The following is a 26,885-nucleotide window of genomic DNA, read 5'->3' as shown; positions in this document are numbered from 1 at the left end:
TTCCGACGTCACCGTATGCTCGACCTGTTGTTTACGGCTAAAAGAACCGATGCATACACTAAAATGAGGCAGCTGTAGTTCAACCAGACCGATACTCCTACGACCAGTGGTAACTGCGATAGTGAACTTCTTCAGTTCTATTGCAACAGTTGACAAGATACAAAAATGAAGCTCGCCGTTCACTGTTGTAAGTACTTCTATTCAAACATTATTATATGCTAACGTGTCTTATAATGCACTCACTTTCGTTGATGCTGAGCAGGGCAGACACTCATTCTGAGCAAAACTTAGCCACGTTACCTAGTACGTATGTACTTTTAAGCATCTGATCTCACGACTGTTAATTAGCAGCGTAAATTTAAAAAATACGAGCTTTCAGATTAGAAATATTTAGCAAATTACGTCAGTAGGGAAAAACGTAACTTATTCCTCTGTGTGCCAGCAGCTAAAAAATTTGGAACGCGTGTGTTGTATATCTCCCCGATCAAACAGCATCAAACAGCTAATGCCTGCTTGCAAGTAAACATGTTACTGCGTCATCACCAAGGGACATTCGGCACCAAAAGTAGACACACACTGCATATCGTATTTTATGGCGTTAGATAAATACACCCAATAATACTCTAGTAAAATCATAGAAGTAATGTTATCACAATATATTGTCACTAATTTCCCCTGTCTGTGGCTCTCGGAAATTTAGTGACTGTCGCTGTTGCTTTTGTACTGACTGTGGACTCAGCGTCCCGATTCAGTGATGAGCGTTGCTATGATACAAAAGCAGTTTGCGCTTTGGAAGAGCTAAGGAAGTTGTGCTCTTACACTCGCTGGCATTGTCGGGATCTCGGTTTTGAAGTTAAGACTGGTAAGTAAAATCTAGACTAAATCTATTAGGCAAAATGTACCTAAATATAGGATCGTGTCATCAACTATAGAAGAGCAAGCGGTGCACTTAAATCTTGCGGTTCGTTGACTTGAATCTAAGGCTTGCTCTTCCCGCTATTAGTTGGATATTTAATTACTTCTTGCATACGTTGTTATGACTATGTTAGATAAACATGAAGGTGGTGCATGTACCTTACCATATTTCTACCAAGCTGTCCTTCCAAGTGGCATTTGCACAGAACGAATCCGAAAACGTCGATAAATCTTCAGTGTAAGAAAGCAACACTTTGCTGAACTGACGAAATCTCGTGATTACCTATCTGGTCTATTTCATCTTCCAACATATACTTCCGCCAATAGAAGGGTGTTCAGAATGCTAGTAATTATTCGTGAATTGTGAGAGTGATGATAATTGGTTCATTGGAGGAGCTTACCTCTTATGTGATGATGTCGCCATGCTTTTTAATCATCCAGTCTTATCTACTTGTCCGAATTAGGTCTTCGTGAGTTTAGGCCAATGAAGGCTCTGTTTTCAGCTGAGCGATAGACTGATACTTTAATTGCAAACTCTTTGGAGCTTCTGTTTGCAGCAATATCATGACTTAATTCAAATTTGATACCACTTGACAGTGGCCAGCTCGAGTTCGATTTTTATCGTTAGAGCTAGATCGATCCAACTGTTGATTATTTATATATGATCTAGCATTAAAATTATTTTAAGATTCAAAGGTGATACTAGACACTTGAGTGTGAATTACCTGCGCTCCCTTTAAATTATTCATGCGTGATCGAACTCCAGATTTTTATCTACATGTAAGCATATTTTTATTGCTTTATTGCTTCAAAAAATGGGACATAGTTTCTCAGCCTTATAGAACTGTGACTCGAGCTCACACGTACATATCGTTTCGCACTGAAAGAGGTGTAGCTTCGTGTTTCCGCGTCGTCAATCGTGTTAACACAATTCTAAAAGCGCACATGATTGTTTTGTTTGATTTAATTACAATGATCCGTAAAGACCACGGTTTTAGTAATATTCTTCAATTATCTTCTACGAAATAAAATGTTTTTTTTTTTTTTATAATATATAGAAAAGTGCAGAAAATGTCAAGATGCATAATTCTATCATTGTGTCACACCAGGTGTAACACGTGTCGTAATACTACTTACGGTTAATTCTAACCCAACTACGATCCTGTGCACTGTACTTCGTTCATATTTTTCAGATAACATGTACCCTCACATCACCGGCGACTGTGATAAGAGGGGCCCTACTGATTTCTGTCGGACTGCAGAGAAAGCCAAGGAGTGCAAAGCTGACAAGGAATTCTGCAACGAAATAGGCTATTGGCTTTTCTAGGTAAAAACGAAGTTTACATTTTATAACGACAATAAATTTGTGCTTTGATATCTCCTACATCAACAATAGTTGATACTTCCGACAACAATGCTACTTTAGTGCTATATACACGCAGCCATAAACCTAGTGCTGGTATAACGAGTCCAGACCGTTTATACAAGTGGTACCTCGCAACCCCAAAATCATAAAAACACGGTCTTTAGGAGTTAAGGTTCCGCTTCAATGCTAAACCAACATACAGCCATATCGCTTCATCTATGAAGGTATCTTACTCGAGAAGACTACGTTTATGCTGTATATGAGGCGAAGCTACATACTAGATTAGCTATCCAATCTGGAAAAATGGAAACACAGCTCCAGCGAATTTTAAGATGTTTTTTTAAGAGAAAATAGTTAACTTAACAAGTTATCGGAAGGCACCTTTTTTAGGATATTTCTGTGCATCTTTTTCAAACGACTATAGCAAAAGAGACACTTTGTACCTAAAGCAACATAGACTAAGTTGTTTTTTAAAAACATAGCGCCTTATCTCACTTACGTATTTACGTACCTGTGAAGATTCATCATATGAAGGATAAAGGAAAGTCATCATGGATGATGAATATTATTATTCAGCGATACGTCAGTTATTGCAGGCATAGTATCATAGTTTAAAACCTTTTGTTGAGATCTTTCACGAGTCTGCCATATGCTGGCGCGTATTCTGGCCGTTGCTATTATTCCCGACCTATTTGATTGAGACCGCTGAATGAGAGAAAGGACGGTTATTTGATAACTTGAGTTTAAGTTAGGACTATTTATTACGTATGTAGTTGTACTTCAGCAATTTCTGACAGAAATGTATAAGATTATTAAAGCTATGGAAAGTGTTAACAAGAAACGCTGATCAGCCCGAATCGTAATGTGTGTGTAGATAATCGTGCTTTCAAGGCTAAAGGCTAAGTTACCCCTTTGCATTTTGCGTTGTGCATGTACATTCAACCACTATCAAAACCACTCATATGTAGAAAGTACGTCATTTGAGTATGATGTGTTGGCTTTAAGAGAGGGTCTCAGCGTTTTTTGACAGCACTTTCTAGAACTAATCCATTATTGACCGCAATCCTTACACATAGTGTACAAAACTGTGCGCAAATAATTGATTAGAAGGGTTCCAGAAAAATACTGATGTAATACTAAAAAAAGCTCATGATTCTAACGGGCAGCTATATAAGTATCGGTAACTAAAATTACACTGCTAACCTAACCGTATATCACATGAAAGGCGTTTACCGGAAAATAAATATTGGCAATATTTGTTGGCTGTAAATCTCGTCTATTTTGTCAAGCGTCGTATTCCGAAGCTAGCAGTTGGTCAAATAACACCATTGAAAATTATCTAACTCACTGCTTTGACTGGCAGATCTATGCTCGTGTATCGCCTCTCCATAAAACAAGAGCTTCATCCTCTCAATTTAAAAAAGATCTTGTTTACGTTTCTTGTGGAATCTTCTCAAAACAAAGGGTGTTTCGCAGGCTATTGCGATTCTTTGAAAATGCAAAAATGTCCTGGCCAGGTAAAGAAGGTACGGCTAAAGATCTACTAAACCCACCGCACGACGACTTATTGTAAAATCGAATAAACGTGTTTATCAGTCCCTTTATAAATACCATGTACTCATATTTCTAGCGCTCACTAGTTGGTGCAGTACAAAAGCTACAGTTTGCCATGACAAAATGATGGCTTGTAATAGTACCGAAGTTTTCTTGTTCAACCAAGCGGTCGATATTTGTTCTAATTATATTTTTGTCTTTTACACGCTGCTTGCTGTGAATATGGTGCCACGCAATCAGAGAACAGCTGCTTGGGTGTCCCTAGTATCTACTATTCCCGTCTACATAGCGCCTACTGTTGAGCATCATATTAGTTATCAGTTAGTAAGCTCAAAGATCTCAGCCATTTCATGTTCGGTCTTAGTTTAGGACAGGCAGCACAGGCAATCTGAGGACTTTTTCACAAAAAAAGCCCCAAGCCAGCTTTACGATGTGACCACTTAATTAAGCTGAAATTTTCCAAACTGAGCCTACGAATGCAATTTAAGCCTACTAGTACTTCTAGCACAAAAAACTCCAACATTTATTCTTTACAAAAGTCGATTTTCTCAGTTTTTTAGCCTAAATGGATTGACATTCTCTGGCACGGGAAGCCTCATATATCTCATGAAATATCACACTACGTAAAACCCGTCTTATACATCCGCAGGCGCTTCCCTGGCAAGTGATCTTGTTCAATAATTTTAGCGGTCTGGCATTCTCTTCGACAACTTTCTAAAATTTCTACCCCCTATAACGTTACCATGGATGTTTTATAGTGCAATAGATCGCTATTCGCCCAGCCAGATGCTTTAAAAACTCCGTAAAGGTAACTTTCTTGACAATTTCGTTGAAATTAAAAGAAATAATTTACGTAGTGATATGTCCATAAGTGCTTCGGAACCAACTACTCTTGACACTATGAGTAGCTGCACTCATGACGGGCGGCAAGATCAGCCCCGAAGAGTTTACCCTTTGTCGTTATATTGTAGTCACTTCACAGGCTCCATCGATAAAAAAGGCTTCGCATCATATGCATATATTTGTAATTTAGTATCGCCATACTCTGTTGTTCTATTGACTTTATGCATACGGTGGAAGTTAGGTTCACACGGTCAGTGATATGCCATAGTTAGAGACCAATATAGCACTGTATTTCAAGTAACTACATATAGAAGCATGGTGCATCCGAGGAACGGTTCGATCAATACTGCACATCCGTGAATACGATATTTCAATTACAATATTCAACATCCCAAAGAATGTCTTTCATCATTAATAGATAACACTTTTACAGCTTCAGGTCGCTTTTCTGGAAGTTTAGATCAACCCCATTGTTAGATTGTATTGAGGTGCATTCTCTTACCAAGAGATGCGTGAGACATCAAGTTATTGCTGAACTTATATGTTCAGAAATTTCTGAGCCGAATCCTGCCATCCTATACTCTATTAAGCGTCGTATCCGCTTTGCAAAATATAAATAATTAGCCGTATTTGTAAGGTCCACTACAGTCCATAAATTCGCTGCTTGCCAGTTCAGTCTATCGTAATTAATTGTGAATAATGAAAAGACATGACTTACCTAATATAAAATATATAAAAATAGAAATATATCGAAAAAATATATATCTTGTTAATCGTTGCGAAAGAATTCCCTTATAGCCCATCACAGATTATCACTAGATAAAGCGATTTGAAGGGATAAGTAAAGTTCCCAGGTGAAGACGTTTATAATGGTGATGCTATGACTTTCGTCCTTCAGTGAAAAAATTTAAACATCAATACGAAAATACGTGGTATGAGAAGCACAGTAAAACCGTTTAATGTAAGAAATTTCAGAAGAGGGAAGTTCAGTTCATGTTTAATGGACCAGGAACGTGATTTTTGGGCTTTTTCGCCCTGTAACTGGCCCTCTCTAAAGTTATTTTTAGAAACTCACTTGAATACGTAACACGGGTTTGAAATAAGCAAGATGGAGAAAGCCAGTACAAATAAGTCCCCGTGATAGTTCTGTGGTGATGTGTTTGCTTACGGATTTTAAGAAAATCTCTGAAATGTAGGTTCTAGCCAGGGAGTAAACAACTCATTTCGAGCTTTAATCGTTATTTATTTAAAACTCAATGCACACAAATAAAGTAAAAAATGTCCTCAGAATAAAGTCACCTTCAGATTATACAACTAACGGTTTATAAAGTTCAATGTAGTTTATTGGGATTCAAAAGGACATTGGATTATTATTCTAGTAGATATCTAGTAAGCTTTATTGTGTATTATAAAATGAAAATAAAAGTTATAATATAAAAATTCCTTTTTTCTTTTTTGTCTTTCATCTTGACCAAGGTCTCACTCTATAGCACCTTTGGCACGCTAGCAGAACACCATTTTTGTGCGCTTTTCAAAAGACAAACTAAATCCCTTATTGTTACATGGCATTATGTGATTCTGGTAATGACGCACGACTCGTTACGAATTCGAAACCCCTATCAGAAAAAATAATGCGCAACGAAATCACTGTTCTCATGATTGTGTAGCCATTTGACTCACTAACGTAGTTTATTTCATGTTTACTAATTTCCGGCCTCAATTTACAGATGCAATAAACATGTGAGAATAACTCTTCGCGGAAGCTGAACGCTTCATGAATATCGCTTCCAAATAGAATTTTGCTTACTCAACAGGCGTTAATCTATTCAGTCTCTTTGTTAAAGTGCACATAAATGCAATGTATAGATTGAAACTAAACTTAGCATTAGGAAAGTATATGAGAGCCTCAGTCCCCACTACAACTACCCATTTTGCTAATGATATTATTACTATTAATATTACAGAGTGTTTGCCAAGGTAATATAACAGATCATTTTGCTATGTCCGAAACATCTTCATGCTCCCAGCTAAACTAAACAGCCTCAAATCAACTTCCTGAATACATATCATACACATTTCTCCATATTTTAACATTCTAGCATATTCTGTACATATATTACAATTGTTCGTATTTGCTTGTTGGTTTGTTATGGTGCGTTACCATCTGTGTACGCTGCCATGGAGTAGCACTGGACTAACAGTCACTCTGATTAGAAAGTAATCTCCATTTATAATTATTGCTTCCATTTCGTAATTGTTGGCCTATTGATGCTCACTCTTCTATATCGTCAGAAAGCTCTTCCAGTAGCGTTCAAACCTGTTTATTCATCCTTATCACAAAATTTTTCATTGAATTCGGGTGACTTATACGGACCCATTTTCCCTCATGCGACAATTTCTATATTTCATAATGTAAAAACACTATCTGAAGTAAAAAAAAAATGGGAGAGTAAACGAAGATAAATCGGACCCGATTAAAAGGTAAAATGCGAGATCAAAAAATGACACATTTTTTACGAAAAATAACAAAGTTCTTTGGGAAAAATAAAACATTTTAAATGTGGCCAGAAGACAACGAACATAAAATAATAAACAATGACATAACAACGACAAACATAAGAAATACATGTCATATCGTTCTCTTTTATTTTTCTTTTTTCTCAATGAATATCACTAATTTAGCAGAAATCGGCTTTTAGTCCGTTTTTCTCCATACTTTTTTTATCTTTTAATCGGCTTTAGTTTGTTCTCTTTAAGACATGTTTTTTTTTAAACTTAAGTATGGTTTTTATTTTATGAAATATTGAAATTGTTACACTTTGAAAAGGGGTGCATCTGCAAAGCCCGAACCCCATGTAAAATTCATCTATGATATGGACAAAATGCCGGCAGTAAAACTTTCTAAGGATAACAAAAAAAATTACAGAACAGAAGCGAAAAATAAAACCGGATATTACTTTCTGAACAATCTAATATGATGGCAATCAGCGTGCAACCCGTCCTTACAGATATCGCACGTATGATCACATACATCATTATCATCGTCGCTAGCGGAATCACTTAAGCCTTTATTCTCACTAAACTCGTACAGAGTACCCTTATCAAATGGAGGAGGAGGCGGAGGGGAGAAGAGGGTGCTTCATTTGTCTCACTGTTGCAAAATCAGCTAGAAAAATTTTGAGTTTGATTTTAATTTTTCCAAATTCTACATGTTGTATGAATACTTAAATGTTTACCACTAGCGGCCGTTTAATTATGGTAAAGCTGTACGGCCTAAAAAAACAGCGCCTTGAAAGGTGTTTTTCCGCGTAATGCACGGCGACACTTAGGACAAGACTTGGCCGTTTTTAAAGTCTCTTCTATACATTTTCTGCAGAATACGTGCGAACACGCTGATATGACAACAGCGCTAACATTCTGCGTCTGCAACTGAAGGATAGAAAAAATGAACAAAAACACATTTATGATGAAGTATTGTCTATAAGGTCAATTTTACGCAAATGTTCACCGTAACCTATTAGAGTACTAACATGCTGGTACATAAACGGGTAAAATCATAATAATCGTACAAAATAGAATTCCGCATTTTCACCGCTAATTCGTTTCGACATTGTACGTCAATGATGACCTAGCAGTTTTCAAAGGTTAATACCGTAAATAGGGAAAATAAGTGAATGATTAATTGCATATATGCGGAATGTAATAACGAAATGTCAAAAGGCAAGTCGGAAACGCACACCAAATATATTCATATTTCTAAAAGAAATATTGTGACAGTATACACACTTAATGAAACAAAGGCATAGAAAAGATATTGCAGTACTCCACTTAATAGATGCATTCATAAAACAAGCTACTAGATGAGGTTTGCCCTCTTAGCCAACCAAACAAAAACCACTTCAATCTTCTACAATAACAGAAAAACGCTAACGCAGCAGCTGGGGTGGCGTGCAGAAGCTGGCCTACAAGGTAGAACATAAGAAGAGAGAGTAGTTGTACTAGAACGCCCGCAAGCTGGATGACATACAAATACAAGGGAGCAAATTTTTTGCACCGTTTATAAGCGGTAATTTCCTAAGTGTCAATGCGGCAGCGAAGACCTTTACACTTAACAGAGACTCACCTTAGCATATGTCTCTAAGCAGATAGGACAAAATAATGAGGCCGTTTCGTCTTCTTTGCTTTGAGAACTTTTCTGTTTTTTTGACGGAATCTGCACGTTCGCTAAATCGTCATCGTCAGTTACTACCTCAACCTCACGACTTTGGGCTGAAAAATAAGCCAAAGATTCTTTTAGATTTAGTGAAATAAATCCAAAGCTACAGTAACCCATACAGGTGTCACCAATAATCATTATATCATATGTATAACGATGATCATATGCCCCAATCGATTTATAATAGAAATAGGGAAATGCCACGTTCTGCATGAGTTTTGCTGATAGTCACTTTACCTAAGACTATTGCATACAAAGAAAGCAAAGAATATGGCTGATACGAAAAGAAAAACAGGTACATTGCTAACTGTTTTTTAAAATAACCTTAGCGAATATCTTTTGGAGCCCGAATTGTTCCAGATTTTAAACTTGTTAAGTTTAAGACAAATGGTATATGACCAGCCCCATTGTCATAGTGAAATAGTGATTACTTTACGGTAGAAACTGAGATGTTGCATCTACCATGTTTCGCCAGGTCTACCGAGAAGCGCATTACGTGCTGTTGTCTGCCCATCCGTGTCGGAGGCTGTGGCGTCGTCCGCCGACACTCATAGAGAACCTCAACATCAGAGCCCGCAGCGATGCCGTTTGATGCCGATGAGGATGAAGTACTGGCAACTGACTCCATGTGGGGCTGTGGCGGACTCTGCTATATAAAATAGAAAATATTCGCATCATGCACTAGACCTCGTAAGAACTCAGGTTTTGAACGTAGTCGTTTTAGCAATATATATTGATCCTCATATAACTTTGATCCGCGGACAATCTGTTTCGAATCCCTGAGGGGCGTATTGTACCTAAAGTAGTCTCTGTAGAAATACAGTAATAAAGATTTGTAAAAAAAATTCGTTATTTCCTGTTCTCACTTGATTTTATAATTTTTTCCACTAAGGTCCATTCTTTCAATCAGCATTTAGCTTGCTAAGACAGCAAACTGCCATTAAGATCATTCGGCCAATTATTGCGGACTCGTAATGGCATAGAGAGAACTGAGTTTCAAGACTCCACAGTAATAAATTTCACAACGATTAACTGAACAAATCTGTCTATATAGTATAGTATATGTAAAATTAGTCCAACTACATCACAGGCGATGTTGCTAATTCAGAAATATTTTTTAATAAAGGATTTTTAGCTCGACAATAAACCCGCGGTGTCAGATGGTTTCAGTGAAGCTGGAACATTTTAAGCATAAACACTATCAGAGGATGAAATTTTGTTTACCGGTATTTTCGCAAAGAGATTAAATGAAATTTTGGTTGGTATGTCGGGTCAGTACGTCACCGTATAAAAACATAACGATAGATTATGTACTAAACTATTAACATATAGCTCTGATTCATATTATTTCAATTAGCGTTGGTGCATAAATAGGTCGTAATACGTTTCAGCGCCTCGCCTCAAATTCATGCGATCAGTTTGGTTGGATTCAAAGTCTTTCCCGATGAGTATTTTAGAAAAATTAATGCTATGACAAAGTCTGCTCTGTTAAGTACTTTCTGAAGAAATCTATATAATGCGAAATATATCCTCTTAGGAATTATGCACTGTGAATTAATTTTTAAGTCGATTCAAGGATACGTTTATTAAGCAATGAGATGCTATTAACATTAAAACAACCCAGGCAGTAAAAATGACAGGTCATTGACCATAACATAAGCGATTTGTTGTTTCTCGGTCCTGGAAATATTCAGTCTCTTTCCGTTATCGACGCCAGCTTTATCAGATACTTTCCGATTCACCAGAGAAGCGCAACGCGTCTCTGCTAATGATGCCACTGATCTTAAATCTGCACAGGAGATCGGTTATTACCTATATAAATGGCCTATCTAAATAAGATATTCGTGCTACTATAAAATAACGCATACTGTTATAGTCACTGCAGTCAGATCGATGTAAGTGCCCCCACGTAATTCATTCGATCGATGTAACGGCTTCCTTCTGCTCGCGGTAGTGGTACGAGTAGAAGTCGAAGTAGGGACTGCACTACCACCATCATTCGTAAGATCGACTACTTCAGGCGTCGCTGGCCGTTGATTCGTTGTTGGATGTTCGGACATTTTCTGCTCTCGGTGGACAAAAAAACTCCTGCTTACAACACCTCACACCTAAACTCAGAGTCATCAACCGAACACAATCAGTTCTTCCGCGTCCACAAATTCGATACGCATTGTAAAATAGAGCTATAGTGCGACCTCGCGTTACCGATCAAAAATTATTCTGACTACATTATTACACCGGTAAATACCATACTCCTAAGATAGCTGAAACCGCGATCAGCTGGTGCTGTTGGTGCTCTTTTCCAATTGCTCGTGTATGTTTACATACTATATTTCAATAATATACTTGATGTGAGTCCACTGTTGGAAGTTGTCACTGAAGACTGAGGGTTGGACACGGTTTAGAACCTGTAAAAAATTCTTTTGACGGAGACTCATATCCGAAAAAAATTGAATCATGCTTGACACTTGCTTATTTTGTTTACTCGTATTTACCGTAGTACTTGTTGCAAAACTTCAATGGTAGAAATGGTGCGTACTATTGACGGATCAATTATACTGATTAAACCTCAACATCACTTGCTCGATTTTGACTTACTCAAAAATTGAATCAAGCTACATTTCGTCTTAAGCCGGAGTCTATCATATTCTGTTTTTCACAACCATTGTAGAGCAACTTAAGTTTTATGAAATTGGGTAATGTGATATATTCTAATCTATTAACTGCGATACGAACAACTTGAACTAGCAGTAACAATACTTCACAAAGTCATTGCATGGGCATACAGGAAAATACCTAACCTAAACAAATACTTTGGTTTCATAACAAAAGCTCTGAAAGTTTGCTTAACACTGAAAAAAGTAAGTATCCAAATGAAATAAAATATACTAAGCGTTTTAAGGCGCACCAGATAGTTCACTACACTATTATCCTTTCCAAAGAAAACTTTAGCACGTTTTGCGCACCATTAGCGAAATCAAGTTTACAAAGAGCCTCGACTTTAAGGACAGTGACAACAGCGACCCAACCGGTTATTCAAGATCTGAAAACACGGCCTGTGGAAAGCACAAAAGCGTTGATGACAACACTACGATACGGCTGGATACTGAAAGGAGCAGATATTCACAAACGGAAAATATAAAGAGAGGGAGAGCGAGAGATAAAGGAATCGGCTGGCGTCGATGAGCTTGGCGGCATCGAATACCAATACTTGTGGAAACCAAAGCTAAACGCCGACTCTGAAATTCTGATTTTTCAACAAGTCGCAAAACAAGTACAAGAATTTAGAAACCAAATACTCTATGGTGGGGAGAATACAGCATGGGGAGGCTGTAATCCACATTCCGCTGAAATTGTAATTAAACCAGGCGCTAAGCAGTAATCATGCTTCTACCTATCAACGGTTTCTATTTGTTTACAGTTCACAATGTGTGCTAATGCGTGCCCTTTATAACTCGTGCCATGCTATAACTTTTAACCTTGACAAAAAAAAGCGCACCTTTTTGTTCTCATTTAAAACTTCCATCTTTGAAGCCCTAGTTCAATAAAAAATTCTGCTCAGAGCATAATGAAACTACAATAGAAAATATTTTCGAACGGTATATAAAACTAAGCAATTCATGAAAATATAACAAAGCAAAGGAGCCATTACTGAAGTTTCAATCTAATACGTACTGTTAGAAAATAACTGTTAAGCGCCAACGTAACATAAGTCGGCACTGACCTAGTTTTTCGAACTCCTAGAGAGCACCCCAATAACCCCTGGTTTCGATTATACTCGCGGTGACCCTAGAGGCGCTTGTGTAGTACAAAATTGAATCCGCGAGTATTGCAAATGATCTTTTGTACGTGCCGCTTATTTTCATTGGCAAGCCCCACTGTGAGTGAATCTGGACCACTTTTAGTCTCTAACGCTTTGCGTGATTTCGTATTTTCGAGATAACTCAAGAAATCTGAGGCATTCGAGAAGTCTATGAATCTGTTGACGCTGAACACGGGCTACTTTCATATGCCTATGAAGCAGTCAGGATACCAGTTAGTGTAGCATGTGAAATCAGAGGCCGATTGGTTATAATTATCCGCCAATACCGATTGTCTCAATATCCTTCTTTTAACTCAGTAAATCATATCTGAGAACATCTAGTAAACTTCTGAAATATGAAAAATCATACGTTTCAACAACAAAACGGAAGTTATTTTACTAACGGGAAAATTATATTGTATTTATTAAGACACTAACATTAACCTCTTTTCTGTTTAGAAAAACGACGTGATCACGTTACCGCGTTTCATAACAATAAAGAGTGACTACGACGGACTGCTCTTAATCTGCTTCGAAGTTTAGGTAGATATCCTTCTCTTTACTTACTGTGTGTGTGTGTACATTGTATACAAATATCTGATTTTTAAACTAAATCACAGCTATTTATAGAGCGAAACAATCATCACCAGATACATTTCTACTATTTTTTTATTTAAATGGTAAAACGTTTATGAAAACAATTGTTATTTGCTATTATTATGCTTGTTTGGAATTCTACCCGACTCGGAACTCGAATGTTGGGAAGGCAAGTAGATATGAAATAAAAGCTCTCCTCTTATTATTAGATTACTAAAGAAACTGCAAAAAGATCGTATAAAAAGTTCGCTTCGTTATAAGTAATCTAATGTAAGTAAAAGTTTTGGTAAACAAGTTTATACCATTCAAAACGGTTTTCTAGAGCAAAGGGATTAATTTCTTGTGGCCAGGTAGAAATTGTCAGAGACGCAGTGTGGGATCAGGATCCGATTGATTATCCTTAAAACAATTTTTTAGCTTACCAAGATGAAATCTATCCTACACCACAATTTTAGTAGTAATAGAATAGCCTAGAAATTATTGGGTAACGTTCTAGTAACAAATGGAATATGTCAGCAATAAATGGCTGCCTTTGATTTATTCTATTTAGTGTCGACTGCCCGTATTTTGTATCGATATATTTGATCCGCAAACCTCTTGATTACGATAAACGTGTGGTGTTATTTGTGAGATTTGTAGCTTTTCCCCGAAAATAAAAACGAAAAATACTTTAACTACAACAATTATCGAAATAGTGTGATATTCTCAAAATTGAAGATAATCAGCAATAATATAATGCTGTGGTTATTACACGACAACCAGAAAATTTTACGTTAGAATTTTTAAGCACTGCAAATCAACCCGTTGCTCATGAATGTGTAGTCAATTTAAAGAGAACTCTACGAACGGTAGTACTTAATGGAGCAATTTCTATCTATCAATCTAGCCATTAGCATGTTCGCTGTTGATTACGTACAAAAATTTCTGTCCAAGTTATATTAAAGCTTGCGTTTTAACTAACAATTTTTTACTAACAGTTAATCACTAGTTTACAAGAGATTTAACCTCGGAACGTTTATACGTTCTACGGAATGTATTAAGTCGTAAGTTTTCCGTGGCTATCAATATATAAAAACGAAGTGTACAGCGAATAGATCATGTTTGTGCCGCTACCAGTGCATCGTCACCACAATTGGTAACAAGGACAAATTAGTGAAACCGAATTGTCAAAAAGCTAGTTGTTGATACGAAGTGATTGCCCTACCACAGAACGTAGTGGAAATTTTAACAGTAGGTAGAGGGAACTTCGTTGCCAACGAAACTGTGATTTATTGGTTGCTAGAAACCTGGGTAATGGGTCAGGGCCTTGAAGAGAGAGTTCGTTTATGGCTGGATGCATTAGGGCGGTTTAAACTCAGTTTTTACATCCGGTTTGGAGACGCTGTGGGCGCGAAGTAACATCGGAGGAGTCAAAGCTCGCATATTCGAGGAGGGAAGAGCCTCCTCTCCTGGATCTGAGGAGGTCGTGAAATTTTGTACGCGTTTAACTCGGGAACACGGTGAACCAGCGCTGTAGCATGACTTCACAGCGATTGGGAAGCTTGCACGTGAGTAAGGCAACGCTTATTGGGAAGCTTGCACGTGAGTAAGGCAACGCTTGAAAATAAGCTGAAATCAAGCCGTCGATAGTTAACGGGCGTGCGTAGCGAAGCGTCTATGTTTGCAATAGGCGCTTTGAAGTTAAGGATCCCAGCGCTAAATCCTGGACGTGTCAGAGAGAACATTGCGCTGTTGCGAATTGCGCGAGTAAAAGCTGCAATTGCGGTTTGCCACTCCGAACACGCAGGGATTCAAAGAACTATAGAACATGTATTAAAGCGCCTCTACATTAGCTTTGTGGCTTATTCCCTTGAGATAACAAAAGTTGTGGTGACTCGGTGTTCGAAGTTTAAGGGACCAAACGCACATCTCCCGTATTCAACAGAATTGGTACTTTCTAACAGCTGCGTACACGGAAGGCTCAACGGGGACTGTTTTAGCGGAGATGTACAGCTCTGGGAGGTTTAGCCTTTTGAGTACTCTAGGGTGCGGAATGATAGATCGTATTTTGGGACCTATAACGAGAGTAGCGCGGCGTAAGTTTAGGTTTTTTTTCAGCAGAATTGCTGAAAAAAAATGTAAAACGTTGCATCTGTGGTAGTATAGATGTGTAGGTACTTGGTTGAGTACAAAATTGTATCTGACTGTCTGTTGTTTTCTTAGCTCAGATCCGTTCCATCCCGCGTTTGATATTTCATGTGCTTTGTTCGTCTGTGATGAAATTTAACTAAAAGATGGATGAATCGATATGTACTATTTATTAATTCAATAGTATTTTCGAATCTGAGAACTGCGCCGGGCTGGTGAGTCTCCGCATTAGTTTGGTCGCATGCTGGCCGTATGGCACGTAGTGGTGTACGGCGTAGACGCATTTGGTTTCGAACTGCGAGCCACCAGTCTGATGGAGTGCCTAACCTACCTATCGATAATGCTCGCTATGATAGGCAAACTCGCGATCGTCGCAGTGCCGGCCGCATGATAGTCGACATCGGGACCAGTATAGGATTTTAAATTTTCTGCGCTTAAGCTATAGTGAATTCCACAGAGCACGTAGATAAAAATAAAATACAAAAATCGAAAAAATTATACGTAAGTTGACCGTTATTCTTTATACAACCTGCATAAAAATAAAACCTTGCCTGTTGTAAAAATTACGGCGTGTGAAATGTGGTTATTTTTATCAGTATTAACCTGGGCTAGTAGTTCAATATTAATACTTCTTAAACAATCAATATTATCATTATGCTACAACAATCAATATTATCATTATGCTACAGTAGGCATTCCACTTCTATTTTTTTGTCCCATGTGGTTTGTGGAAGTGGCTTTAAATTAGACGCAAAAAAATTGAAACCTAGTATTTATTGGTCCACCATCGGGTGAGAATTCGCAGATACTGCCCCAATACCATGCGAGAAGCGGCCGGTACTGCCACTATTGTGAAACTCTATGGCCCTATTAATATTACATATTTAACTCGCTTGCTTGTATGAGAAAATGTTGTAATTTAGGATAAGAAAATACGGGTTACCTTTACACCAATAATCTGTCGGCCTAAATTAACATGTACGTCGATCTCAAAATCTGCCCGTCCAATGCTTCTTCAGGTCCAAAGGTCTCTTAGCTACCCGACGAGTTTTTATAAGCATATTAACCTTCATTATCATTGTCATTCTCTGCCATTAGTCCAGATACGGATCTGCGAAAGAGATCCAGCGTTACTCGAGAACTGAGTTACAGGTGTGCATGTTTCGAGTCTTACGCCCGATACGAGGTCTAAGGTTGCCTCAAGCAGACATATCATAACGTCGAATTAAGTCTAATTAAAATGATCTTTTCCTGAGTTAATATGTTTAAATAGTTATAACATTTCACCATAAATTTGCAACCAATTAAGCTGTTGAAGTTTCCCGCTTACTATTTTTACCTCCGCAGCCGTCCCGAGCAGAAGATTGTTAATAAGCGGATCTACGAAGGAACGGACTATGGCTACGGACAGTTCTATGTATGTTATCCAACTTCAGGTTACTGTTACAGTAACGTTTCTTAATTTAAAGTAACGACAACGCCCTTGCCACTCTTTAAAAATACAACTGGTATCCATTTTATAATGGTTACTATAGTTTATCAGGTGGCGGCAGCTACACTGACCACAAGCTCTATAGTTGTTCCGCGCCTTAATGTGGTTGTTGACATCTGGGTTGAGGCGATTTCAGGCCAAGCAAATTTTTGTGATATATCTTGAATAGTGTCGAGGTCTGCGTTATTCTAGCCGGGTTCTGGTGAGTTCTCTAATTTTCTAAAGACTAGCACAGTTCTAGGAAGATTCGAATGTTGTGAAGTAGTGGTCTTCAGTTCATTCACGGTGCCAAATGAACGCATTGAACGCATTCATTAAGTCACAGCAATAGAAACCAGGACCGTGTGTTGAGCGTCCATTCATTCATGAAGGAATCATCCATCGTAGAACCATCGCGTTGGAACGCGCTTTCATTACTCAAATAAATGCATTGATCGCTATTGGGATCCCCGACATTTACACATTGAATGCAATTGACTGCCCATTCTTTCAGCGGCGGCGTGGCGCAAGGCTTAAATTGACGATGGTTTTTAATTGATCGGTAGAAGGGCAGAACATTAGTACGAATGAACATTTTGTCGCGCTGTTGTGACCAGACCTTTAGATCACTGAACATGATTTTCTGGTGGAGGATGAATAGATGGATGCAACAATAACCAATAAACTATACAATGCCTTCACTACAAATATTTTGTCTATAGATTAATCAATATTAACTGTTGTTAATTTGCTTGGCGAAATTTTATGAACACCTATAACACCTTTGAACATCACCTATATAGACGGTAAGACGCTACTTACGAGTCAATTCAAAAATACTGAATCGTACGCCTTGCCAATTGTGCTTTGCCGGGTTGCATACTGCCGGACAGTAGTACCTAAACATAAACAGCAGCCATGAAACGGATACGCTATGAAATGCGTTAGGCATTGCGATGGTGCAAAAAAAAATAATTGCGAGCCTAGCTGGAAAAAAATCATTAACATTGTATCATACGGTGTTGTTTCCATTGTGTTGTAATTGTTTATTTTTATGGCTAAATAACTTTAAATAGAAACACTGGTAAACCATGTTCCATAATTGTTACCCTGCAACGCCTGAAAAAAAATTAACGAGGATATAATTGAATTAATTATATTTTAAGTAACTTCTCTTATCGGGTCAATTTTTCATATGTGTATGGTCGAATATTCAATTATTGTGTAATATTGTTGGAAAAATAAAGCCATGGTGGTTGTTGACAAATAAAATATAATAAAAATGTATAGTTTACATTTTTTTACTTACTGTACTAATGTACACAATTTACTAATATAAGAAATCAGTAACAGGACTCTCGCAACTTCTGTTAGTCGTTGACGACTTTTCCAGATAATTCGCAAGGCTTTTAAGCTACCATCGATCAGGCCTTAAGCGTGAAATCCCTAAAAATTGGCTTCTTTTAAACTAAAACTTAAAAAGTAATACCTAGCTGATTAATCGAAACCGTGCAGGCCGTTAGGTCATTCCTCAATATCGAGCCATATGGAGACAGCGGGAACTAGCACAAGTGCTGGCACCAGCGGCGGTGCTGTAGATCCTCACGGGTCATCAGTTGCAGACCGTCTGACCTCCAATACAGAGAACGACTATGGAGATGAGGACTACGATGATTATGAAGATATAGAGTTCCATAATACACCCGAACCTGAGGGAGTTCAACATCATCACGACAAACCAGTTACCGCTGCCCCTGTCATAACTAGAAGTAAGTTTTGTGCTATATGTGTTACTTCTTAGTTGCAAACGTGGAAAACTCGTATCGATAGAAACAAAAAAGCGCTAATACACAAACAAACAAGAAACGAGTCAAAAATATAGGCGCTTCTTTTTTTGTTTGCTAAGAAAGTTCATAATAAGCGCAGACTGCAAAAGGTACCACTCACCACCTTGTATTTTTCTAGTGGGAAGATACTTAACCGATGATTTGGGTCAATCATTGCTAACGCCCTTTTATGTATACACAGATGTTACTGACCCGTCAATTGGCATCGATCATAGTGCAAAAAATAGACTCAACCTGTCGGTGAAAGCCAGTTTTTTCGCTTTTAATAATATAATGGTAGTAATAATACTAGTATTTTATCACATACATTAATTCTACATCACTGCAAAGTGTCGCGACAATCTCATATAATGCATATTAAAATGAAAGCGTTTTGATGAAAAATGAGTATTTTTAATATTAGAACAATTTAATTAAGTAGTATATGTTTATTGTCTTATTGTAGTTATTTCAGCCAAGTTATGCTATAGTGAATAATTTGGCGATTATGTATGATTATGTCACAAGGTCTCTAAGGGAGAAGTGAGACGAAGTGATTCTACGGTACAACCCTTAAAGAATTTGTTTTGACAAAAGCAAACTACTGCTTATAGGGGAACACCATTATGTCATCATAACTTACGTGACGCACTACCTATTTGATATATCTTAATTAAGTTTACGGTTATTCATCAACCGTTTTAAATCACAGCATTTTGCAAATCGAATTCTCATTTTGCGACATATAAGACGTGTCCGTACAAAAACAGGATAAGACCCCGGTGTGTATATTTGTTAGAGTTGAAATTTAGATACTAAGCTACATATAAATTTATAAAATAAATCAAAAAGGAAAAATTATGCTGCTTATAACTTTGACGCATCGGGCGTCGGAATAAGCCTATAGAAATTAACTGAAGAAGCGCGCGATTGTTGGGGTTGGAGAAAATAGTATATTAAGGTTAAAAACGTCTTTGTCTAGTATATATATTTTGTTGTTATAAAGTTTTGTTGGTGTTTTTTTTGTGTAGGTGGTCAGGGTGGTACAACAAGGCCCTTGATTTTACGCGTTGTCAAGGAAGTTACTGAGAGTGAAGATGGTGATAAACCTGTCAAGCAAGAAGTGGTCCTAAAACGTAAGTAATACAACTGAGCACAGTTGCAAGACTAGCCACTACTACTGTGCCGGGAGTCACACCACTTGAACTCGTATCTCCGTGATGAATAAGAAACTTCAGTTTATCCCGTAATATGGCGATGGCTTTCCACGAGGGATATCTCCGTGTCAATTAACGAAAGGGAAGCCAGATAATCTAATTATCCATTTAGAGTAAGAATTTCTTAGCTAGATAATGAAATCGCTTATAAATTAGTTTGCTAGATATCAAGCGACACCATTCTTGCCTAGCGTAAAGTTCATCAAATAATGTACTTGCGCAGATAAGTTAAATGTCATATGGCGTGAACCCTTATGAAAAATTGAAAAAAGGCGCTCATTTCAGATTATTTGCGAATGAAGGAATTGCGAAAAAAAGGATTTTTAAACAACCAGTTTAATGGAATGATTGCTGAGGCGACTGGGCTTAGTAGGAGGTTTCAAAGAAGACCTTTGTAGACTGTACTACCAAAAGGATCAGTGAAAGTTTAAACGGAGGTATTGGACCGTGTGCGCTCAACCCGCACTTATAACCAGATAATATTAGTTCTAATCGGGTAGTTGACTTCACGAATCGAACCAAATTGCATAGGGCTCATTAGTGTTATGAACTTGCCTATGAAGGGTTACCTAAATAGAATTAGCATTCGAAATGATCAGACCCAAATAGCAGGAACGCGATTACAAGAAAAAGCCTGTGTTTACGCTTTGATCTTTGCTCTTGAAGCACCCAAGGTTTTGACGATTAGAAAAAGCAATCAGGAATTATTTTAGCAAAGGGTATTGTCTATATAACAAAAGGATGCCAAGTATTCAAGACGAATAAGTAACAGTAAAACCCAAAGACGGTGAATAATTCTGAGAAGGGGAAGAATACTTTTAGGTATACCGTTCAAACAACGCGCACAGTTCAAAGTTCAGAGGTTTATTATATGTATCGATTTTATTGATATTTTTTCAGTTGTAACACTCGAAGCGAAATTTAATCCTACTTTTATGAAAAGTAAGCTACATAATTGTGTATTAGTGTTAGTAGGTAACTTACTTTTCATGCAATCCCCCTATTAATTAGTAATAATAACTTGTAATTGTTAATGATAACTTAGATTTTGCATGTCGTCTTTGCAATGTCGGTATTTTACTTGTAGCCGTGATGCCCGAATTTGAAACAATTCTTGAGTATGAGTGTGCCGAGGAGCTTGAAGAAGGCCCTTCCGAGGAGGAGGCTCGTAAGGAGGCTAGTCGGATTTCCCAGGACCTACTTAACGGTTTAGTAGTATACTATGTAAGACCCGGTGGGCAAGGTAGCTCGTCCGGGCAGGAATCTCACATGGGACTTAATCGAGGAGGCACGCAAGCGGGGACAGCCGGACCCGGCTTACGAATAACCGAATCCAGTGACTCTGAAGTCCTTCTAGGTAACTTCGAAAGCAACTAAATTCATTTTAGTCTATTAGTCAATATCTTCAATCTTATTCATGTATCTATTTGTTACCTGGATTATGTAGTAACATCGAAATAAAAAAACCCTTCAGAGCCATTTTATTCATATAACGTTGATTATTAGTCGTACGCAATGAACGAAGTAAATTTGTTTTTTTACCTCTTTTCAGGAAAAACTTATTTTGAAAAAAAAATGGCCTTGCTTAGTAATTGCCCTTTGATAATAAGTATGTGTTGAGTTTGTTTTGTCATGTGCGAAACAAACACATTTGTATGTAAATATTTTTAGTGGAGTTAGTCATGTTTTTCCCAGAGCCATATTTCAAACAGTGTGCTCAAATTAACCTTATTGTGTATTACAGGAGCTTCAATAAATTTGACTTAAAATTTGGTACTATCATGAAAAAGCTGATTCTCTACGAATAACCAAGAAGTAAAAGGTATATATATATAACATTTTGGCGTACTGTTACAGGTCAAGAAGGTTTGGAATCAACGGATCCCAGATCGCCCGTAGGCGCCCAACAACCTCTTCTTGATGATGATGAAGACAGCTATGACAAAAAAGCGAAATATGTATGCCACCTCTGCAAACTTCACTTTTCAGCTGGTAAATATTTATCAAGACGTTCTAGTAAGCGTAACTTGATGTACCAACCTATTGATTTCTCTCTTAAAGACGAAGAACACATAGATGTATGATATGGTCACTAGATACGGATGTGAGTAAACGCCGCTTGATGTTATCTATAATTATATATTATATATATAGCCAAATACAATCTCAGAACTTATTATGGTTATTTAGTTCATGTGAAGGAAGATAGTTAGCTTTCGTACTTACTTAAGCTAGAGAACGCCCGGGGGGCGGGAGGGGGAGCAAGAACTACAGGCTAGTGAAAGTATAGGAACAACAACAACAGCCAAGAATTCTGCGTATTTAATGTTATGAAAGAAAAAGTTAAACGGATTTGAACTCGGATTGACAGCATAGTTGCTCACTATAGACTATAATCTGAGTTGTTTTTGTGAGCTCAGCCTGGCACTGGTTCCTGCAGAGAACGTTTCAGCAGATTTAGAAGCGATCTGCTAAAAATGAACAAGTAATCATAGATACGATATCGTAAATTGTACTCAAACGTTGCGCATTGAGAGTCATCAAAGTTGCCAATGTTGATATATACCGACTAATTATCGCGCTAGTTTGAAACGATGCTATCTTAGAAAAGACTGGTTATGGTGAAGATAAAAACTTTATTCTTAAACGACAGCGAATTCTTAACAATCTTCTTCTATTTCAAAACTAAGTTGAGGAAATTTAAGTTTTAGAACTACTCTGCTCGCAAAAGTTATAATTTCAGATAACTATTTCCTATATAAGCCTCTCAAGCAGCATCCATTTTTAGTGGCGATCAGACAACACGTAAGATATGCAGGTATCTGCAGCAAACCCTGGTTTGAATCCGAATATATGTTTAGTTAAGACGGAATATAAATACGAGATAGGATACGTTACGTATGTGTGTTCGACAACTTGTATTTGGTGAATATATGCTTTATTATAAGCATTTCTTTGGAATTTACACTTTGTGTAAATATATATCAAACGTCTTTTAGCATTTGTCTTATCTACAGAAAGATAGAGACTACTACTACTGCTACTAGGGATTTATAGATCAACCTATCATATTGAAGTCAACTATATTTCCATAGGAAGATAATTTCATCCTATAATTTTCCGTACTCATGCCGAATAGGGTCATTATTATATACGAGTTTTCACTGTTGTTAGAGGATATCGTTGATTTTTACGACTATATTTTCATCAACTGAAACCAACAATGACACAACTTCGTTTTCTGGTGTACGAAGGATGCTGTGCTTACATGACCTAATATCTGTCTTCTAATTCTGGTAAATCTGATCTGGTGGTTTAGATGGTAAATATGTATTATTCTGAACGTATTGTCATATATAAGCAAGTATCCCTTGTTCAGATTGCAACTTTGGGAAAATGGTCACCATGTCATTTTATAGGTCTGTTAAAGAAATCGTGAATACGCCCAGGAAGATCTTTTAGTGGAGGGGCGAGTCCTTAACACTATACCTAAAAGGTGATTCCGAGGAGATGGTTACGCAGTAAAAGTAGCTGAAGGCATTTAATTTCATTTCAGGAGCGGAACATCGATACCACATGCGAACGTTTCACAATGCAACAGCTGCAAGACCTTGTCCTATTTGCTCAAAACCATTTTACAACACAACTGACTTGCGGAATCATGTTATGGCGCATAAAGGTGTTAAACCCTATAAATGCCAGGTAGGTGACTACATTTTTATTACAGTAAGACTTTTTAGCTCAGGTTACGCGTATCACGCGCGATGTTGTGTACGTACAAAGGAAATGTTACCAGCAAAGCATAAAAGCAACTGTATTAATTAGTTGGACAATAGATACATTAGAGATAATCCTAGCTTTTAACACAATAGCAGCTCACACGAACAGCGAAAGGAACGAAGAACAGAGACCGCCGGGGTATTTTTGACTTCAATAACAAGACGGTACTATTACTAGTGTAAGTTATAGTACCAGCGAGTAGATCGCTATTTAAACTCTGTTTATAAAGGCTTGTATATTATTGCCTTTCTAGGTATGGTAAATAAATCGTGTTTCATTATTTTGTTTCAGATCTGTGGGCACGCATTTACCGTTAAGTCGAATTTAACCAATCACCAGTTGCGTCACGGCCCGCTCGAATACGAATGTCAGATATGCGGGAAAAGGCTTGCACAACCGGCCAGCCTAAAGAAACACCTTAAATCACACGCTGGGAATAAACCGTTCCAGGCATGTAATACAATAGCTGACCATCTTCTTAGTTTACTTAATATAGTTAAGTATGCGTATTACTTCGGTTGCAGTGCTAAGCAGTTTGGTAAGCTCTAGTGACCTATAACCATTAACATATACCACGTTGACTAAGCGATATTATAATACAGCGGTTTAATTGAAAATATATTTTTAGTAGGAATGTATACATTATCTTATGTTTTTAGCATTATTTTGAAAATATCTTAGCTAGACGTGGCTTATTATTAGTACTGAACCACCGTGTCAATACTACTTAGATCTGAACCACGGATCTACGATTTATAAAGTCAGTGGTTTGATCAGCATGCTTCTCATAAGCCCTTCGAACCTGAAACTAGTAGCAAAAAGCGGCACTTGTTTACATTTACTGAAATGGAACCCAAAAAAGTTACGTGAAGTGTATAATATTTAGTGTCAATTTTGTGATACTTTAAGCTTAATTTTATATTTCATTATCGTTGTTTGTTGGTTAAACTGAATGGCAGTATATAATAATAATAAACTTTCCACTGTATTTTTTATCTCGTTTTTTAGTGCGCACTATGCGACAAGCGATTTCTGCAACGAGGCGATTTGACCCGCCATCAACTAGTGCACAACGGCCAGCGGGACTTTACGTGCGATTTGTGTGAAAAACAATTCTCACTAAAAGCTAACCTCCAAACACATCGTAGAAAAGTACACGGGCAAGACAGCATGATTCTTATGCAGTGAAGTTCGGCTCAGACTTCAGCTTGTTTCGGTCATCATAGCATTTTATTTATGGTAGAGCTTATATATATGTATATATATATGTATATATATATATATATATAAATGAGTGGACTATACCCTTACTTTGTTTCTCAACACGCATACATTAAAGGGAGATCACTAGACCCTGCCGAAGTTATATAGAGACATCCAAGTTCCTTGTTTCGCGCAATAGTGCTAAACATATCTTCCATTAAAAATAATTGCTGCAATTATTTAGCTTGTATCAGGTAGGGACGGAAAGATAATTATCTTTCCGTTTATTCCCGTTGGACTCAAGTGACCCATAGGCAAGCAATAGATGTATATTTGAGTGGAAGCTTGGTTGGCTTAGAGTTGTTGAATTAGGCAATTGTGTGAGACAACTGAACACGTGCATAAACAACTTTGTGAATATAACCAATAATGATGTTAGTATTACGAGTTGAAAATAAATACTGTATATAAATATATAATAAGTAATTAATCGTGTACTTATCTATGTAATGTATACGTTGAACATTAAAGCAGTGCAAATAATTAAAACTCAGGCGCCTGTTCTTATCCGTTTAAATTTTAAAAGTTAACTTATTATACGCCACCATTTCTAATAAAAAAGCTGTTAGTTTGGAACGTGTATGATTATATGGAAAAGATCAAACTGCTTATCTCTGCGGCATATGCAGCAAAATTTGCACATGGCCACCTGAGTCGACAGATCTAAGGGGCGCAGCAGCTGCATAAGTTAGGTCAAAATCGAAAGTGGAAAGAAAACAGAGTTCGTTTGCTTTTGTTTGAGATTCTCTGTTAGGCGAACGAACCATTCAAAATTAGTCTTATTTTCCCGGTCCATTGCATCGTACACTACCCGCACCTGGTTAATTATATACAACCAATGCACCTATCCCATAGCTGAACTGGCTTCCCCAGATGACGGGTTAAAGCATAAACTTCATTTTCTCATGCTAATATCGGATGTCTCTATTTTAATGCTCTTTTTTTTTGTAAAATCAGAGGTTCATTATTTACTCTCCTAATGTTCGGTAAATAGTCGTGATATTGTTATAGTATCAAGAATATACTTAAACTAGGACGTTACAGACCATGGACTTGTAATCAAGGGGCATATACATATATATATATATATATGTATATGCAGGTGGCTGCATTTGGACACATTTTGTCACGAGGCCTATCATGGACGACTAATATGATCGTATAAGTTCACAGATTTAAGTTTTATTACATCGCTATCAAACTTCGTGTTATCAAAAGCCTATATTTATACAAAAAAAATAGGGATTGGTTATTTTGACTTGGCACAATAGCAACAGGTGCACAAGAAGTGCAGGCAGTTTTCGTATAGAAATTAATGCACATTTCGAAGTTGTGCTGTGAACATCGTTTTAGATTCACTGTAAATATGTGTTTATTAATTGATATTTTTAATAACAATGAACGTTTAAAGTTTGTACGTGTAAATATGTATTGTTACATATAATAACTAATACTAATAGTGGTAATGCTTGTACCCAATGCGAGTGTATTTATTTTGTGGCTTTATCAGTATCCTTCATCAATGAGTAATTTTTCGTCAATGCGTAGACAGGAACACCATATTTTTTAAAGGACCGTGGTCAGAGAAGACAATCCTTCCAAATTATTCTCTAAATAATAGTCTATTCCAAGCTGTTGTCGAACATATCTTGTTTGTAAGTTATGTACTTTGAAATCTAATTTTAACTGGAGGTTCTTTTTCAATTGATCCTTTATTTAGTTGGCTTATCCTATCACTCAATCATGCCATCGAACATTCTTCCTGATTCGCTTGTTCTGGTACGGGCATTAGAAGAGGTGTAAGAAGAAACAAATATCGACCCGATATCTGCTCAGCTGCCAAAAAGTGGGAACAAAGCTCCCTTACAGAGTATATCTAGATAATATATTATGTGTATTCTTCAAATA

General features: G+C 37.3%; 3 protein-coding genes and 2 long non-coding RNA genes across 8 annotated transcripts; 2 read left to right on the top strand and 3 right to left on the bottom strand.

The window, feature by feature from the left end:
- Window positions 1-22: 22 nt before the first annotated feature.
- LOC111261989 (uncharacterized) lies at window positions 23-9,509 on the top strand. Of its 2 annotated transcripts, XM_086968914.1 has the most exons (4): window positions 23-187; window positions 701-862; window positions 2,109-2,242; window positions 9,370-9,509. In XM_086968914.1, exons 1-3 carry the CDS (start codon window positions 166-168, stop codon window positions 2,240-2,242), a joined length of 318 nt encoding a protein of 105 aa, XP_086825040.1. In that variant the 5' UTR covers window positions 23-165; the 3' UTR covers window positions 9,370-9,509. The 2 variants fall into 2 exon arrangements, with proteins under 2 accessions (XP_086825040.1, XP_022691659.1); XM_022835924.2 differs by lacking the exon at window positions 9,370-9,509 and having other exon boundaries at window positions 2,109-3,551.
- LOC111261988 (E3 ubiquitin-protein ligase RNF4) lies at window positions 6,323-9,752 on the bottom strand. The gene is made up of 3 exons (XM_022835922.2): window positions 9,357-9,752; window positions 8,802-8,947; window positions 6,323-8,107 (listed from the first exon to the last, which is right to left on the bottom strand). The coding sequence occupies exons 1-3, from the start codon at window positions 9,520-9,522 to the stop codon at window positions 7,952-7,954; spliced, it is 468 nt and encodes a 155-aa protein (XP_022691657.1). The 5' UTR covers window positions 9,523-9,752; the 3' UTR covers window positions 6,323-7,951.
- Window positions 9,753-10,448: 696 nt separating this feature from the next.
- On the bottom strand, window positions 10,449-11,975 carry LOC147753251 (uncharacterized). 2 transcript variants are annotated; one of them, XR_015311766.1, is made up of 2 exons: window positions 11,803-11,975; window positions 10,449-11,002 (listed from the first exon to the last, which is right to left on the bottom strand). It is a non-coding gene; the product is annotated as an uncharacterized LOC147753251 (long non-coding RNA). The 2 variants fall into 2 exon arrangements; XR_015311765.1 differs by having other exon boundaries at window positions 11,861-11,975.
- Window positions 11,976-14,538: 2,563 nt separating this feature from the next.
- LOC147753250 (uncharacterized) lies at window positions 14,539-16,670 on the bottom strand. The gene is made up of 2 exons (XR_015311770.1): window positions 16,364-16,670; window positions 14,539-14,901 (listed from the first exon to the last, which is right to left on the bottom strand). It is a non-coding gene; the product is annotated as an uncharacterized LOC147753250 (long non-coding RNA).
- A 340-nt stretch (window positions 16,671-17,010) lies between these two features.
- On the top strand, window positions 17,011-25,403 carry LOC111261981 (uncharacterized). Of its 2 annotated transcripts, none has more exons than XM_022835908.2 (8): window positions 17,011-17,114; window positions 18,407-18,660; window positions 19,749-19,853; window positions 21,022-21,291; window positions 21,792-21,926; window positions 23,491-23,636; window positions 24,006-24,164; window positions 24,723-25,403. In XM_022835908.2, exons 2-8 carry the CDS (start codon window positions 18,438-18,440, stop codon window positions 24,900-24,902), a joined length of 1,218 nt encoding a protein of 405 aa, XP_022691643.1. In that variant the 5' UTR covers window positions 17,011-17,114; window positions 18,407-18,437; the 3' UTR covers window positions 24,903-25,403. The 2 variants fall into 2 exon arrangements, with proteins under 2 accessions (XP_022691643.1, XP_022691642.1); XM_022835907.2 differs by having other exon boundaries at window positions 17,012-17,114; window positions 18,266-18,660.
- Window positions 25,404-26,885: the final 1,482 nt, after the last annotated feature.

The sequence above is a fragment of the Varroa jacobsoni genome, unplaced genomic scaffold (assembly GCF_002532875.2).
Source record: "Varroa jacobsoni isolate VJ856 unplaced genomic scaffold, vjacob_1.0 scaffold_621, whole genome shotgun sequence".
Lineage (NCBI taxonomy): Eukaryota > Metazoa > Arthropoda > Arachnida > Mesostigmata > Varroidae > Varroa > Varroa jacobsoni.
This window is presented reverse-complemented; position numbering and strand designations above follow the sequence as displayed.

Coding starts and splice junctions, on each gene's coding strand:
- LOC111261989 (XM_086968914.1), top strand. CDS start 166: ATGAAGCTCGCCGTTCACTGTT. Junction 188..700: donor GAAGCTCGCCGTTCACTGTT/GTAAGTACTTCT, acceptor TCGGAAATTTAG/TGACTGTCGCTGTTGCTTTT. Junction 863..2,108: donor CGGTTTTGAAGTTAAGACTG/GTAAGTAAAATC, acceptor CATATTTTTCAG/ATAACATGTACCCTCACATC.
- LOC111261988 (XM_022835922.2), bottom strand. CDS start 9,522: ATGGAGTCAGTTGCCAGTACTTCATCCTCATCGGCATCAAACGGCATC. Junction 8,948..9,356: donor GGTAGACCTGGCGAAACATG/GTAGATGCAACA, acceptor CTTATTTTTCAG/CCCAAAGTCGTGAGGTTGAG. Junction 8,108..8,801: donor GCTTAGAGACATATGCTAAG/GTGAGTCTCTGT, acceptor TCTATCCTTCAG/TTGCAGACGCAGAATGTTAG.
- LOC111261981 (XM_022835908.2), top strand. CDS start 18,438: ATGGAGACAGCGGGAACTAGCACAAGTGCTGGCACCAGCGGCGGTGCT. Junction 21,292..21,791: donor TGACTCTGAAGTCCTTCTAG/GTAACTTCGAAA, acceptor GTACTGTTACAG/GTCAAGAAGGTTTGGAATCA. Junction 23,637..24,005: donor TTAAACCCTATAAATGCCAG/GTAGGTGACTAC, acceptor ATTTTGTTTCAG/ATCTGTGGGCACGCATTTAC.